General features: G+C 32.9%; 3 protein-coding genes and 2 long non-coding RNA genes across 6 annotated transcripts in view; 3 read left to right on the top strand and 2 right to left on the bottom strand.

The window, feature by feature from the left end:
• LOC143190467 (uncharacterized) overlaps positions 1-12,014 on the bottom strand; it is a 35,582-nt gene extending 23,568 nt beyond the window's left edge. The window contains exon 1 of the long non-coding RNA XR_013004244.1: positions 11,944-12,014. This is a non-coding gene — a long non-coding RNA (uncharacterized LOC143190467). The remainder of the gene's footprint in view (positions 1-11,943) is intronic.
• LOC143190460 (mpv17-like protein) lies at positions 223-1,767 on the bottom strand. Its single transcript, XM_076394768.1, has 4 exons — positions 1,429-1,767; positions 1,173-1,363; positions 902-1,033; positions 223-837 (listed from the first exon to the last, which is right to left on the bottom strand). The coding sequence occupies exons 1-4, from the start codon at positions 1,499-1,501 to the stop codon at positions 643-645; spliced, it is 591 nt and encodes a 196-aa protein (XP_076250883.1). The 5' UTR covers positions 1,502-1,767; the 3' UTR covers positions 223-642.
• On the top strand, positions 1,802-11,836 carry LOC143190446 (dnaJ homolog subfamily C member 10). Its single transcript, XM_076394739.1, has 10 exons — positions 1,802-2,137; positions 2,188-2,564; positions 2,623-2,837; positions 2,895-3,107; positions 3,166-3,378; positions 4,071-4,197; positions 4,252-4,679; positions 4,733-4,927; positions 6,297-6,433; positions 11,135-11,836. Coding segments are annotated over exons 1-10 (2,328 nt in total). The 5' UTR covers positions 1,802-2,135; the 3' UTR covers positions 11,556-11,836.
• A 505-nt stretch (positions 12,015-12,519) lies between the features above and the next one.
• On the top strand, positions 12,520-12,980 carry LOC143190466 (uncharacterized). Its single transcript, XR_013004243.1, has 3 exons — positions 12,520-12,661; positions 12,717-12,794; positions 12,854-12,980. It is a non-coding gene; the product is annotated as an uncharacterized LOC143190466 (long non-coding RNA).
• A 926-nt stretch (positions 12,981-13,906) lies between these two features.
• Positions 13,907-15,919, top strand: Bap60 (Brahma-associated protein 60). 2 transcript variants are annotated; one of them, XM_076394752.1, is made up of 7 exons: positions 13,907-14,141; positions 14,201-14,367; positions 14,419-14,697; positions 14,754-15,119; positions 15,173-15,380; positions 15,436-15,642; positions 15,699-15,919. In XM_076394752.1, exons 1-7 carry the CDS (start codon positions 14,025-14,027, stop codon positions 15,852-15,854), a joined length of 1,500 nt encoding a protein of 499 aa, XP_076250867.1. In that variant the 5' UTR covers positions 13,907-14,024; the 3' UTR covers positions 15,855-15,919. The 2 variants fall into 2 exon arrangements, with proteins under 2 accessions (XP_076250867.1, XP_076250868.1); XM_076394753.1 differs by having other exon boundaries at positions 13,911-14,141; positions 14,434-14,697.
• Positions 15,920-16,358: the final 439 nt, after the last annotated feature.

The raw sequence follows: 16,358 nt of genomic DNA, 5'->3' as shown, positions 1-16,358 counted from the left end.
AATTACCTGCGCAAGAATTTAGGACTTTAAAAATTGGTTATTAACGCTTGCAAAAAATTATTGAAATCCGAATTTTTATCCAAAAATGACAAAAAATAAAAATCAAGGTCATTCTGTAAATTAAATTTATTTGAATCCATGACAAAATACTATTCCACAAAAAAATCATGGCTATTGAGATGAAAACTTAATTGATGAAACTTTAGAATTAAAACTACCCGATAGAAATATGTTTTTATTTAAATAAATTATAACAAACAAAACAACAAATAAATAAATAACTCAAATAAATATATAAATATTGTCATCACAATAAAACAACTCTTGAAATTTATATGGTCTTAAAAGTTTTTATTATTAATGTATTAATTATCTGTGGCAATTTTTGTTGCCTCTTTTTAAATAGGGAATAATTGACATCCCTACAAATAACCCCACCACAGATAAATAACACAATATCGAACCGAGCCTACTTATTTTTAGATCACATATTATTTTGTTGGCAAGACAATGGAATGATTCAATTCAATCTCTCAATGAGATCATGACTATACTTTTTTAAAATTAGCTACTCAAACATAAACATTCCTGTCTGAAACTGTTCAAATTTACTAATAATTTAACTAAAACTTGACATTAATGTCAAGGGGTATTTCTTATAACTTGGGGTTTGTCTGACATTTTGATTTCTGCATTTTTAGCCATCTGCAATTGGTGCATATATGCTAGAAAACAACACCAAACTAAGCTACAAGCACTCACAAAGGGCACTCGGTTCTTTTCTGGTATATATTGAAAATTAAGAGTTTGTACAATAGGCCAAACACAGAATCCAACCTAAAACACCAAATAAATGTTAATAAAGCGCCAATTATGTTAAGAAAATTACATTCAATAATACCTTCCATGTTGGTAGGAACTTCTTCTGGACCTCAACTTTAGCATCATTCAAAGATTTTCCTTCCAACAAACTCATTCCAAAAAAGAAACATATTAATGCTGCAGGACCATAGGTCACTTGCTCTACAAATGCCTTAAAATCATAGGAAATATAAAATTGTTAACCTAACAAACAAAGCAAATTACATAATTGAAAATCTTATATGGATAATTAATTTTATTAATTTTTTTGTATAGCATCTAATCATAAATTATTAAATAACTAGCAATACCTTGGTAATTGATGTCTTTAGCGTTGTCACAGGCCAAAGTTTGGTTGATAATCTTATCCATGCATATAAGGTGGGGGCTGTAAATAGGCCTCCATACAAACTAAATCTAAGAGCCTGCATCCAGTCGTAATTATTAATATTTTTTCCAGCCATGGTTTGTTGTATCAGACATGACGTAGGCCATATAGTCCCTTTAAAAATAGTTATGCATTATTATATCATATAATTAACAATATAATAAAGATATTTTGCTTACCGTATGAAAGCATCCCCCGAATTACAGGATGTCTATTTGTGAAAGCCACGAATTTGGAAAATATCGCAACCATATTTCAAATAATCGGATGTAATCTTTTAGCCAAGGCTGGAAAAAGTAGCTTTTTCGTTGTTAGAATATCTTGTAATGCGCACTTATCCGTCGTTTACTTGTATTAAACGAAACGTCAATTTATATGACGACATTATTTAATTTTAAATTAAAGGGATTCAGTTATAAACAGCATGATTTCATATAAATGTAATACATAATATTTAAATGCCTTATTGTCAGCTGAGTTGAACAGTTGTCAGTTTCAGTTATTGTTTAGGTTAGGATAAATAAAAAAAATAAAATTTTTAATTTCCAAAATCATGCGCAACTGAGTCATTGGCGGCTTATGTTGTAATAAACTAATATAAAATATAAGTATTTTATCGTATAGATATACTCTATGGTAATTTATTTTATGCCGCTATTCCAAATGATTACGAAAATATTATCTGTAAAAAGATAGCGGGCGACTTAATTTCAAATGTGTGGAAGCGTGTTGCGGAAGCGAAATCGTTACCATAAACATCAGTGGTGTTTAACCTCATTAAGAAACCCACACATTTATTACTGCTCTGTTAAAAAGTAGTCGGGAATCTCTTGAAATCCAAATATATATTTTACTTGAAAAGATCTGTATTATTAAAATATAAAAAATGTGAGTTGCTTTAACAATTTTTAACTTGATTTACAAGATATATGTTTCAGGAAACTGAGTATATTATGTTTAATATCTTTAACGCTGTTTTCAAAAGTAAAGCTCGAAGAGATCAAAGATTATTACAAACTTCTTGGTATACCAAGAGATGCAACTGGAAAAGAGATCCGAAAAGCATTCAAGTCTCTTGCTTTAAAATTACATCCAGATAAAAATAAGGAATCAGCTGACGCGGAAGAAAAGTTCGTAAAAGTTGCTCATGCTTATGAAATACTTAAGGATCCTATATCTCGAAAACAATATGACCTGGATGGAGAAGATTGGAAAGAGAAAAGACAAAATTATCATAGCTATAGTTATTATAGAGATCACTTTGGCATTTATGATGATGACCCCTTAATTCTTACTCTTAGCAAAGATGATTATGGTTAGTTGGATCCTAAGATATTGTTAAATTTTGGAATACATATAAATACAAATTTTAGATGTAAATGTTCTGGATCCAAATCAAGCCTGGTTTGTAAATTTTTACTCGCCACATTGTCATCACTGCCATGATTTGGCCCCAGTTTGGAGAAAATTGGCAGAAGAATTAGAAGGCATTATTCGGGTTGCTGCTGTAAATTGTGAGGAAGACTATGTATTGTGTTACCAATTGAGTATTGAGGCATATCCTAGCTTATTATTTTATGAAAAAGAGGTTAGTCAAATTTATGGTTTTATTATAGTTATTACATGTATCTTTGGTATATTTTAGACTCATTATTTTGACCCAGAACGTTATAGAGGTTCTAAAACTCTTGAGGCTTTAAAACAATATGCTTTGTCCAAAGTATCAGTGGATATTAAAAGTATCACCTCAGAAAATTGGCAAGAAATGAAAATGCAACAGTTACTTTTGTTGATTTGTGAAAAAGAGAGTTCTGACTGTTTGGAAACTGAGGAGATCAAAAAGATTGCTGCGACATTGGTAGTAATCTATTTTTATTAGCTCATACATAATGCACATATATTTTTTAATATTCAAGGAAGGGCTACTTCCTGTTGGTGTAATCACAGATATTGATTTCGGGAAGAATATTTTAAACACAAATGAGACGCATCCAATTGTATTTTGGCAACTGGACGATAAAAAGATTCCCAAAACTCATATTATCAGAGGTGCAGATAGAAAGGAAATCTTAGACACTATTCTCAACATTCTACCACATCCACCAACATTGAATGAAAAGCAATTTCATGTAAGTTTTTACATAGCAATCTATATATACATTTTTAATCTTGATATCTTTCATGAACTTAAGCCACTTTACAATAGCTGATAATTTTACTGTAGTACACTATAACAAGTAAAAAGAATTGACTATAATGATCTAGTGTTGACTAAAATAATCTATCTTCTACTTAATGTTAATTACTTATTATAAAACAGTTTCCCCATATAAGGATTTTCTATACAATCTCGGTATAATAAACTAGATAAAATATTAAATAAATGTCTTAAAGTTCAAAAAACGTAAACCTTACTAGAAATTAAAAAAATTGATTTGCTTTAAAACCATTTAATCTGGATGGAAAGAAGTGTCAGGTAATTTTTTTTTACGATTAATTGTCAAATTATGGTATTTTAAAGAACTTTTAAGGTTTTATTCAAAACCTCGCATTTGTTTTATAATATTTTACGTAAAATGCATTCGAAGTAAAATTTCGATTTTATTAAATGACATATTAAAGATATAGGTCTAGAAGGAGTTTGAAATGTCTAAAACTGATTGTGAAGTCACTGCGATTTTCCATAAGAGCCAATTCTGTTTATTTACTTAATTAAATAAGAGTATATCTGTATATCAAAAATAAATTGTTGTAAAATGAAGCAAGTCTACTGTGTACAGGATCTTCAACTAATCATATTATATTTTAATATTATTTTCAGGATCTGAGAACCAAATTGCGCTTGGGTTTCGATAAACCTTGGTTGATATGTTTTTACCTAGGTACTGCGACAGACTTGAAACTGGAACTTAAAAGGTTACCAACTATTATACCTAACATTAACATTGGTAAGTATTATTTTAATGGTACCATGTTGTTTGTTGCATTTATCTGTTCGCTAGGTTTGATTCACTGCGGAAAGAGTTCAAGTTTGTGTTCCGCGTTGCATATTGTTCGATACCCGACTTGGGGAGTCATAAAAAGCGGGGGAGCATTCGAACTGCATCAGGGCAGGGACGCTCTACACGAGGTAGCAGCGTTTGCGCGGGACAGCGCGAAAAGTACAAATTTACACGCTCTGAGCCCCGCAGATTTTCATAATATTAAGCGCGATTCATCTCCGTGGTTTATTGATTGGTTCGCGCCTTGGTGCCCTCCGTGTAAAAAGCTAACACCCGAATTGCGTAAAGCCAGCCAACATTTCACTTCGGACGTCGTCCAGTTCGGTACGATCGACTGTACTTTACACAGGCAACTTTGTTCGGAAGAACGTATATCATCTTATCCGTCTATGGTTTTATATAACGGTAGCGTTATTCACAAATTTCACGTAAGGCTCGAGGACATTGTGTCGTCATTGTTATTTATTCAGGGACATTTTAGGGAGCACCTACAGAATCCGCAATAGTCGCGTTCATACAAGATGCCATGAACCCAGTGGTCTTAGAATTAGATGACAGTAATTTCAGCCGATTAACTCGAAAATCCGCCAAGGAGTTGTGGATTGTTGATTTTTTCGCTCCATGGTGTCGAGCGTGTCAGCTCATGGAGACCGAATATAAGAATTTCGCCAAATCGGTAAGTTACTAGTTTGTTCAGTAAGATTCGTCGTTATATATCAAGCCTATAAATTAATTTAAAAAGATTTACAACAAATGGTGTTACTGTGTATTAAGCGTATCAGCTACATTTGTAATCAACTTCATATTGAAGTCTCATAGAGTTGGTATGTGTCATTTCGTCGAAGTGTGAACAAAACATTTTTTCAGTACGTTAAAAATGTCTGACTTACAAGTTGATGCGGCACCAAGGAGAACTGAGGACGTGCTGACGTCATAAATTTCGATGAGTTACATTGACCGTTTTATTGGATATGTGTGTGAATATTTTGCGAATATCTAAACTTATAAATGTACATAAGATATTTAATAACATTAGGTAAATGAAACAATTAATATTAAATTATATAAAATAACTATTCATTCCTTATTATTTTTATTACAAATACGTTTACACTTTATAAAAAAATTATATAATATTTTATGACATTAACAAATAAATAAAAATAAAACGTATTTTTCCTTTATATAAATCAACTTTTAGTTTGAACTTAAAATCGATTAGTACTTTCTTTCAAGAAGTTATAGCCCGTCCGATAAAACAGCCAATGCACGTCATCAAAATTTATGGCGCCAGAACGTCGCAATGTTGCCGCATCGACTTAGAATTTTCGTTTACAACGTTTGCCGGTTTATAACCTCTAATTAATATAACTAATGTTTTACTAGGACGAACCCAAATCGAATTTTATAGGCTGTTATATGTTCCGACGCATCAGATAATATTCTACCTTTTTAAACAGGGTATCATGAGAAAGAAAAATCTGCATCAGGTTTAAAACGAATTTTGCATTTTTACAACTGGCAAATATGTTCGGCTGTATACATATATACTATGCTGGATGGACGAAAGATTTGAGAATCAAGGGTTCTTACAGAATATTTTGTTCATTCAATTTATTTCTAACGGATGTAGAAAACTTAAAATTTCTCAAAATAAGTCCCTTGGACGTCGATAAAATGTTGTTTTTCATAAACAAGAATTGTTATTACCGCATAATATTTATTTTATTCACCTTCTCTATATATGATTTTGAGCTTTGTTAAATCACATTTTCCTATCTGCATTTGTGTGTACAAAGTGCGTTTGAGTGCTATAGGGTGCTTTATACGAAGGCTTAATATGCTTTTTCTTTAAAAGAGACAACTTTGAAAAACAATAAAAAAACTAATGAGTTAACAGATAAACTTGAAATTTTGGATGTGTTCATTACAAAAATAAGTACCGTTTTTTTATAAGTATATCGATGTATGACAAAATTTTTTAAACAACCGTAATATTAAGCGTACAAGCCATCTTATTTATAATATTCCAATTTATAATACAGATGAAACAATTCAGCGAAGTGATCATCGCTAAAGTAGACTGTGAAGCAAACGGAGACATCTGCAGTGGGCAGCACATAACGGCCTATCCAACTATACGATTGTACCCTCTAGGAAGTAAAGGTCTAAGTACTGTGGCGTAAGTATAGAGATCCGTTTAATTACCCTTGATGGTTATATCTCTCTGGTGGGCTATAAGCATTTCTTATAATTACTATTAATATATTACTTCTACAATCAATGTACTAACTATAATTTAAATGTTATTCTAGAGTCTATATTTATCTATTAACCAGATCGGATGGGTAGTATACGTTTTAATTTGAGCACTGTTATCGCACACACTTGACTGGCAATGGTGTTCATTAAGGCGCACACTTAACGCTGACATGTTAAATCAGTGACTCGTGATTGATTCTAGGTGGATATCATATTGTATCACCTCCTTAAAGACATAACATGATACATCGACATTGAAACAGCATTTTATTTTGGAGCCTTTGAAGGAAGATCGTATTGGGTTGGATAGAAGTATTCGAAAGTTGAATTGTTTATGTCCCGATATAACAATACCTTGTTATCTAAGGATAACTCTTGAGTTTATATATTTGTAAATGGGTGCTTCTTCCAAGTTAAGTCCAAATACGTAAGGTAAACATAATGGGTGTAATATTGGGATTTAGTGAGGAACGTGTTTTTGTGTTGTTGTGTCTGGGTCAGATGTTGTTCAGTGTGTTTATAATCATGCTTAACTCTGCCTGAAAAGTTTCTTTAACCTAACTTACAATCCAAAGAACCACACTGTTTTTTTTTTGTTTTGTGCCTATTACAAAATCCAAAGTTTCTCAAAAACATTATCTGTTTTTTCACTGGTTTTAGAATGAACAATTTTCTCTCTTTCCAAGTATTAGGTAGGTAGATTGGTAATATTTATTAGGCCTATAAATTAGTTTTAAAGGATGTACAACAGATGGTGTTACTGTGTATTAAATCACATCGCTAATAAATCACAGGCTCCAGGTTTTCTGTATGTGTTATTTTATACATATTTTTTATTTTACTCTGAAGAAAAAAAGCATCTGGGTCGTCGAGTATTGTGTGAAGGTTATGGTAGCCATGCTCCATCGATTTCAACATGTGAATTCTAGTTTCGACATTTGTGGTGATTCTGACAAGTGGCGTTTCAGACGCCGAAGACAAGGAGCGTTTGGGACAACCAAAAAAAAAACATTAACGCGAAATTTTGAAGGCATTACTCGATGATGATTCGTGTAAACCACAAGAAGAATATGCAGAACTGTTGGGTGTACCACAAGAGAACATTTCCAACTTCTTGAAGGACATGGGAATGATCCAATAGGTTAGATATTTTGTGATGTGTGAATTAAAGCCAACAAGACATTGAAAATCGTATGGTCATGTGTGAAGTTCTGCTTAACGGTAGAATCGAAAAGGTATTTTGCATTGTAACAGGTCAATTGAAAAGTCCCCGGCCTACCATAGTAAAACACATTTTTTGGCAATTTTTCAGCATAATTCCTTTCGAGGGTTGATTAACCAACTTTTCGATACCATTTTTGTAGTACGATTTGTCCTTTGCTTCAAAATAGGCCTCACTTTCGGCGATCACCTCTTCATTCGACGAAAATTTCTTCCCAGCGAGCATTCTTTTGAGATTTGAGAACAGGAAATAGTCGCTGGGGCCACATCTGGAGAATACTGTGGATGAGGAACCAATTCGAAGCTCAATTCATGGATTTTTGCCATCGTATCCACTGACTTGTGACACAGTGCATTGTGATAGTGAAATAGCACTTTCTTTTTCTTCAAATGCGGCCGGTTTTCGGCGATTTCGTCCTTCAAACGGTCCGATAACGCCATGTAATAGTCGCTGTTGATGGTCCTTCCCTTTTGCAAGGTAGTCAATGAAAATTATTTCATGCGCATCCGAAAATACAGACGCCATAACCTTGCCAGCCGACTGTTGCGTTTTCCCACGCTTTGGAGCGGGTTCATCGTGTGCAGTCCACTCGGATGACTGTCAATTGGACTTCGGAGTGAAATAATGGAGCCATGTTTCATCCATTGTCACATATCGACACAAAACCTCGGGTTTATTGTGCTTGATCATTTTCAAACACTGCTCCGAATAATCAACTCCTCGTTGTTTTTGGTCAAAAGTGAGCTCGCACGGCACCTGCTTTGCACAGAGCTTTCTCATACCCAAATATTGGTGAATGATATGATGTACACGTTCAGTTGATATCTTTAGAGTGTCTGCTATTTCATTCATTTTCAATTTACGGTCATTCAAAATCATTTTGTGGATTTTTTAAATGTTTTCGTCGGTAACAACCTCTTTTGGGCTCCCACTGCGTTCACCGTCTTTGATGCTCATTGTATCACGTCTAAATTTAGCGTACCAATCTTTTGGTTGATTTTCCTGGGACAGAGTCCGGAAAAACGGAGCTTAAAAAATTAAGCTAAGTTTTTACTTCAACTGTATTTTTTCCCTTCAAAAAGCAATATTTTATCAACACGCGAAATTCTTTTTTATCCATTTTTTTCACAATAATAAAAGTTGCTTTACTCAAAATGCTATAATTCACAAACTAATGATCCGACAGCTGTCAAATTTATACACGCATCTTTTGAGGGTTAGAGCTAACTAAAAAACATATGGATTCTAGTAGCGCCATCTATGTGTCAGGTCGGAGACTTTTCAATTGACCTGTTATTTTTATCGGTGATGAATAGTGCATCTATTACGTGGTCATGTATCAAAATCAACGGTAAAACAAATATCCATGGCTCCAAGCTAATGCTCAATATTTGGTAGGATTGGCTTATTATTACCTACTAAAACTTACTGGGAAGCATCAATGAGAATCGGTATCGACTACAATTCATGCGTTTGAGCAGGTCACTGTACGAAAAACGACCGGAATAGGAGCAAAGACAACAATATTATTCTTCAACATGGCAACGCTCGATCACATGTCATAAAACCTGTGGAAACATTAAAATTGGAAGTGCGTGCTACCACACCCGCCGTATTCTCCAGGCCTTCCTCCTTCCGAACATTGTTAAATATTCTTATCAAATTTTTATATTTATTTCCCCGAAACTGTTTTAACATTTACCTTTTAATAGCCTTATGATGTTATTTTGGGTCTCTCTGGCAGAACGTTTTATTGCCGCTGCCTAGCCTCTAATTTACTTGGGAAAGGAAAGACCCTTATAAGTGGACTATTGGTTCCAAGAAAAGGTGAATTTTAAACTTTAAATAGGGCGAAGTTCGACCGTAGATTCCAATGGTCAGCCCAAATTCAGCACGATATCTGCAAAGGCAATGGCGTGTATAGTCTGCTGGCATCAGCAAAAGATCATTTTGTTCTAACTGGTCAATTTGGAATAAGAAAAAAAAGGGTCGCAAACATTCACGATAAACTTATATTCATGACAAGTTATTAGACAAATTTGTAAATAAAAATCGATCCATATGATCGAAGATAGTTCGGGTATTTTATAATGTTGCATTGTAAGTGCAAAAATAAGTTTAATATAAGTAATTAAGAAACAGTTTTTTTAGATAGAAGTAGTAAATATATAATTCAATAGTTATTGATGGGCAATTTGAATAAAATACATTGTGCCGAATTTTCATAATTTATGTGATTTTTCAAATTAAAAAAAAACCTCTAAAACTAACGTATAGGTCTATTACTTAAAACTCATTTGTGTCTTGGCCTTTTTTAGTCGGTGAGAGTCAACTCATAATATTTAACTTTGTGATTGAAGGCATTTAGATAAATTATTTTGAATTGCTTATGGCTTATGTTTGACTTGATGTGGAGTGTTGGGTTGATTTGTCTGCTGTTTTTTGATTGCTAACTGCTGTTTTTGTCCGTGGTGTCTTAGGGTTTGGGTTTCATTTCTACATATGCTATGAGCGGGATTTATTCTACGCCACGAATTTATACTAGGGTCAGTACCCAACATTGAATCGAACTGGAGTCCGAGTTTTTCAAGCCCATATTGAAGACAGATAGGACTAAGAAGCCCCCCTGGCCTCTGGAGATACCAATCTATTTCGGCGTTTTCACACCAGTATTCTCAAAGTTTTGATTCAGTACTATTTTTTACACTTTTATGGGAGCTTTTGTATAATTTATCCAGATATTACCATATATCTCCATATATCCAGATATTATTATAGAAAAAGCTTCTTTGTAAATAGTTCAGATGGTAATGTTTTAAGAACCTTTCAAGCTTTCTTTTCGCTTTTCGTGATAGCCCAATATTCCGTGAAAGTAAGTCTACGCCATTTTATAAAACCGTTTTTCGAATGCAGATATCAGGGAAACTATGGCAGAAAGACAGCTGGAAGGTAGCCAAGCAGTTTTAAAATAATATCTCGTTCAAATTAATCAAGTCGATCCATCTATTACTTTTCGAATTTTGCGAATACAGACATCTCGACTTAACAAGCCAAATTTATGATTCTTCACTTTTCTTTCATAACGACGGTTACCATGGCAATGTAACTAATTACAAGTCAACATAAAACGCAGAGAATGTTCTGTTTCGATTAAAATCCTAGAGTAAATCTATGCTAAAAATCTTACCTCAATTTTTATTATTTATTATCTGTCAAAACTACTGCAATTTTTCCTAATAACCAATAATTCTTACCACTAATACTTTGTTTTATAAAACGACGTAAGTTTGACGTTCATGGGATTTTGTATTATAAATATTACATTCACCTCTTAGCGTTATATTTTCCAAGCGTTACTGGAATCTTTAATTTTTTTTAAACAAAACTTTTTTCCTTTAGCATCTACAACGGACATAGGACGACGCTAGCTTTAAAACAATGGGTACTCAGTATGCTTCCGTCTCGAGTTGAAGTCTTAGACGAGCAAGGATTCAGAGATCAAATACTATCCAAGAAATACTACTTGCCGTGGTTAGTGGATTTCTACGCTCCTTGGTGCGGCCACTGTGTACATTTCGAGCCTGATTTCCGACTAGTGGCTCGAAGATTAGACGGAAAAGTAAGATCCGCAAAAATCGATTGCGAAGCCAACAGAGTATTTTGTGGGCATCAAAGAGTAAGCGCTTATCCGACGGTTAGGTTGTATCTATCACCAGATAACTACGTGAATTTGGAGAGCAAAAATCCGACCGATATTTCGAACAAAGTGAAAGAAATCCTACAGGATTCTAAACAAAATGAAATTCATGACGAATTATAAATTTGAAATTTAATATACACGTGCTTTAGGTTTCGTTTTATTTTTGTATAAATTGAAAAATTGCATCACTGCCGACTATCTTCCTACTTTATATATATATATATATATATATATATATATATATATATATATATATATAAATAATTAAAAATTAACATTTAGTATTTTATTTCTATTACTAAATTTTATTAAAAAGTGCATTTAACAATTGTGATGATTTGTCGTGCCAAAAATTTTAACTATTTTTATAAACCTAATATAATAAAAACTAAAAATAAAAATGTATATTTTAATTCCTCTCTTTTTTCCTCACTACATATGTACATATTTGAATACATGTAAAATGTATTGTATTAATGCATACATATTAATTTCATAACATACATACCTTAAGCTGGTTTACATCACAAAATATACAGCATAGAGTAATATATGATATACAAACTATTTCAATGTTTTGTGCTTTATATCCTATATTTTATGACATTTATAATTCAAATCGAAAGAAAGAAATCTGTAATCTTTTTATCGGTGGCCCTCTGGCGATGTAGTAGTGAGATCAAAGTTACGGGTGTATCCATAGAGAAATAGAGATTTAACTTCATACGAAATTTTGGCGAAATGTTTCGCGGCGTCCAACATGTAGATGTCGCTACGTGTAACATATTACTTGTTTTATTCGCTATGCTAAGAGCCGTGACGGAATCTGAATGATTCATTTTGTTTTATGGTTTGGTTATTTTAACGCCATTTCAATGTGCTCTATATAGAGAACAATGTGTTTAGCTTTTTATAACGTTTATACATTAAATTATTATTTTATTTTATTAGTATATATAAGTCGGTAGTTGAAATGCATTCCCGTTCTAGGAAGTGTGCATCGATAGTGAGGAAATGCATCATCGTTTTCCCCTAATGAAACGATCTTTAAGAAATGAGTAGAAAACATTAAAAATCCTAAACTGGTTGGGTTAAACATGAAACAGATTTATGATCGTTACCATGTGATACATTTAAACTCTCCCTTAAGTACTTATGAACAATTTTAGTGATGGTGCAAATAATACCACGAGCCCAGAATATGGTAAATTGAAGGAGTCAATCAAGTTTGTGTTCATAATTGTTACCATTAATTTCTAAACTGTCTTACTATATTTGTAGTGCCTATTTCCATCGTTCCAGGCCCTCAAGCAGGGTGTTTGAAGTAGGTATCATCGACATTTGAACAAACTCCAGAAGGTAAATACAATATCTCATGCCCCAGATTCTAACAAAATTGTTTTATTATTCTGCAATAGGTCTTTGAGCTATGTCTTATTTTATCCCGCGATTTTGCCATGTCAATAATACAACAAAATTTTCTTCAAATGTTTAAAAAAAAGTTAATTTAAAACCCTTCAATTGTACATTCCATAATGATCTTTTGGATAAAATATTAAAGTACCAACGGAGAGACGGAAGAGATAATTTTGATTTGCAATGCACCAAAGTTTTTACTTATGGTTTTATATATGTATATAACATTTTTGTTTTATATATGTATAATAAATTTATTTCAGAAAAAAAAATTTTTTTATTTAAGTTTCATTGGACAATTAAACATGACGTCAGCTGTCACGTGCCAAATATTACTTATGAGCCAATCAAATGTCTTCACAGTAAAATATTTTTCTTACAGGTGCCTATAATACAGATTTAAACTAACCAATCAAATTGCTTGAATAACCCATTATGGCTCCCTCTGGAGGTTGCACAAAGCAAAACGTTGCGCCAGAGTCCCCTATTGAGTTGCATCTCTGTTACTCTATGAGTGTACCCATTTAATTTCCCATCATAGAGACTCTATGGTTCCCATTCTATATTCAATATTTTGTGGTTTACATAACACAACGATCTCTTGTATTCAACATAGGGATGCCGAAAAAATATCGATACCTATATTTTTTGTAAGAAAATACCTATATTTTTTGATCGATGTATCGATATTTCTTCAAAAAAAATAAATAATTAAATTAAACATCATAAAAAAACCTTTTAATTATTTTTAATAAAGCTTTAAAATTGGTATTTCATTTTTTAAAGGTTTAGTGCATTTTGGTACTTAATTTTAAAATTTTCTTTAAAATATCCCTATTATTTAAAATATTTATAGAATATTAATATTTTGTTGACCGATATATCAATTTTTTTATTTTTTCTTAAAAATATAGTTTTTTTCTCCAATATTAAAAATATCGAAATCGATATATATATATGGATATCTTTTTAAAAATCGAAATATTTGGATCTAGAATATCGAAATTCTTTGCAACCGACATCACTAGTTCATATGCAAAGATCTCTTCTTTTTTTCTAACCAGAGTAAGGAAGAAGTCGATATTTTTGACAAACGTTGATTTTCTATATTGTGTATGTTTAGGAATATTCGGCGTAGGTTGTAGAAATTTATTAATTGTTTCAATTAAAACGATGGCTCAAAGATTCCCTGGACCTGGTCCGAGCCCAGGACCGGGCGGTCCTCCTCCACAACGCTATCAGCAGCCTCAGAACCCTGGTATGCGTCAATATAATCAACAAAGTTTTCCCGTAAGTTCCGACCAAATTTTCTTGTTGTTCATTGTTCCTTAATAATATAGTTGTTTTAGCAACGCACAGGTTATACAAATCCACCCCCGACTATGAATACTAGCGGAGGAACTATGATTCAAAGACCTACAGGAACTCCTTACTCTCCTATGAGAGGAACACAAATACCTCCTCAACCAGCAGGCAAAAGACCTGCTGATAACCGTAGTGGAATACAACAAAAGAGGTAATAATTAGCCTTAATACCTTCTCTATTATGCAAGCTAATATTTTACAGTGATTATACTCATAGTACTAGCAAAAAGAAGAAAAAGTTAGCGGACAAAATTTTACCCCAAAAAGTGAGAGATTTGGTTCCTGAAAGTCAAGCTTACATGGATCTTTTGGCATTTGAACGAAAATTAGACGCTACCATAATGCGTAAACGTTTGGACATTCAGGAGGCATTAAAGAGACCAATGAAACAAAAACGAAAATTAAGAATATTTATTTCCAATACTTTTTATCCAGCAAAAGAACCATGCCCAGATGGACCTGATGGCCCTGGCCAGGAAGGGTATGTTATATAGATATAATATATAATCATAGTTTTTTATAACATTTGCTTTACAGTTCCGTTGCTTCTTGGGAATTGAGAGTTGAAGGACGTCTTTTAGATGACTCGAAAAATGACCCTAATAAAGTGAAAAGGAAATTTTCATCCTTTTTTAAATCTCTCGTAATAGAATTGGATAAGGAACTATATGGGCCTGATAACCATTTAGTGGAATGGCATCGTACATTGACAACACAGGAAACTGATGGATTTCAAGTAAAAAGACCTGGTGACAAGAATGTGCGATGTACAATACTATTGCTACTGGACTATCAGCCCTTACAATTTAAATTAGACCCAAGATTGGCCAGACTTTTAGGTGTCCATACACAAACTAGACCTGTTATAATTTCAGCTTTGTGGCAGTACATTAAAACACACAAGTGAGATGTTTGTCGGATAATTGCATGGTACAAACTTCATTTGTAATTTTCAGGCTTCAAGATTCCCATGAAAGGGAATATATCGTGTGTGACAAATATTTGGAGCAAATCTTTAATTGTTCGAAAATGAAATTTGCTGAAATACCTCAAAGATTAAATCCTCTCCTACACCCCCCTGATCCAATAGTCATAAATCACGTGATTTCAGTTGAAGGCGGTGCCGAGAGCAAACAAACCGCTTGCTACGATATAGATGTCGAGGTTAGCTTGGAGGGTAGGTGGTTTCAGAGGCCTTAATGTAAGACATTAATTTCAGGTCGACGACACCCTCAAAACACAGATGAACAATTTCCTGTTGAGCACCGCCAGCCAGCAGGAAATCCAAGGATTAGATTCGAAAATTCATGAAACGGTCGATACGATTAACCAGCTGAAAACTAATCGAGAATTCTTCCTTAGCTTTGCTAAAGATCCCCAACAATTTATTCACAAATGGATCGTGTCTCAAACCAGAGACTTAAAGGTTAGTTGTAAATAATTTTATCCCTTGTAATACAAACAAAAATCGTTTTATTTTAGACAATGACTGATGTGGTCGGAAACCCAGAGGAGGAGAGGAGATCGGACTTCTTCTACCAGCCTTGGGCTCAAGAAGCAGTTTGTCGCTATTTCTATACTAAGGTGCAACAAAAGAGAGCTGAATTAGAGCAGGCTTTGGGTATTCGTAATAATTAAGACTAAATAATGGATATTTCTCTTTTTATTTTGTATTTTTATCAATAATAAATAATATTCATATATTTCTTGTGTTCCTTCATATATTTTCCTGGTCGAACATACATAAAAATTCATCTATTCTTTCACAACAAAACTCTTAAAGTAATATATATATATTTTAAATTTTTATACGAGGTACGCTAATAGAAAATCGTATGTCTATATATGTTATTTAGAAGTTCCATTAGGAATAGGGTAATTTATCATAATTACTTTGCCATATAGTAACTGTTCTCGCAATAATTGCTATGGAAGACATTAAATCTCAGTAGAAAAATGTCTTTATATTCAGTTTGCTGATATTTATATCCACAAAATTCTAGAAGGATGCTATGAATCTAAAATTTAGACAGGTTATTTTAAAGTGTGTATTAGAATAGGCAAACAAATAATGTCATTTCGCCAGCTTTGTAATGAATAAACTAATACAGTAAAATGAACAATGGTTTTTGAGATAAATCT

Source organism: Rhynchophorus ferrugineus, unplaced genomic scaffold, assembly GCF_030347505.1.
Source record: "Rhynchophorus ferrugineus isolate W39M unplaced genomic scaffold, kcgeb_rfMv2 rfM2, whole genome shotgun sequence".
In the NCBI taxonomy this organism is placed as follows: Eukaryota; Metazoa; Arthropoda; class Insecta; order Coleoptera; family Curculionidae; genus Rhynchophorus; species Rhynchophorus ferrugineus.
The sequence above is the reverse complement of the archived record's forward strand: the minus strand, read 5'-3'. Positions and strand labels throughout refer to the sequence as shown.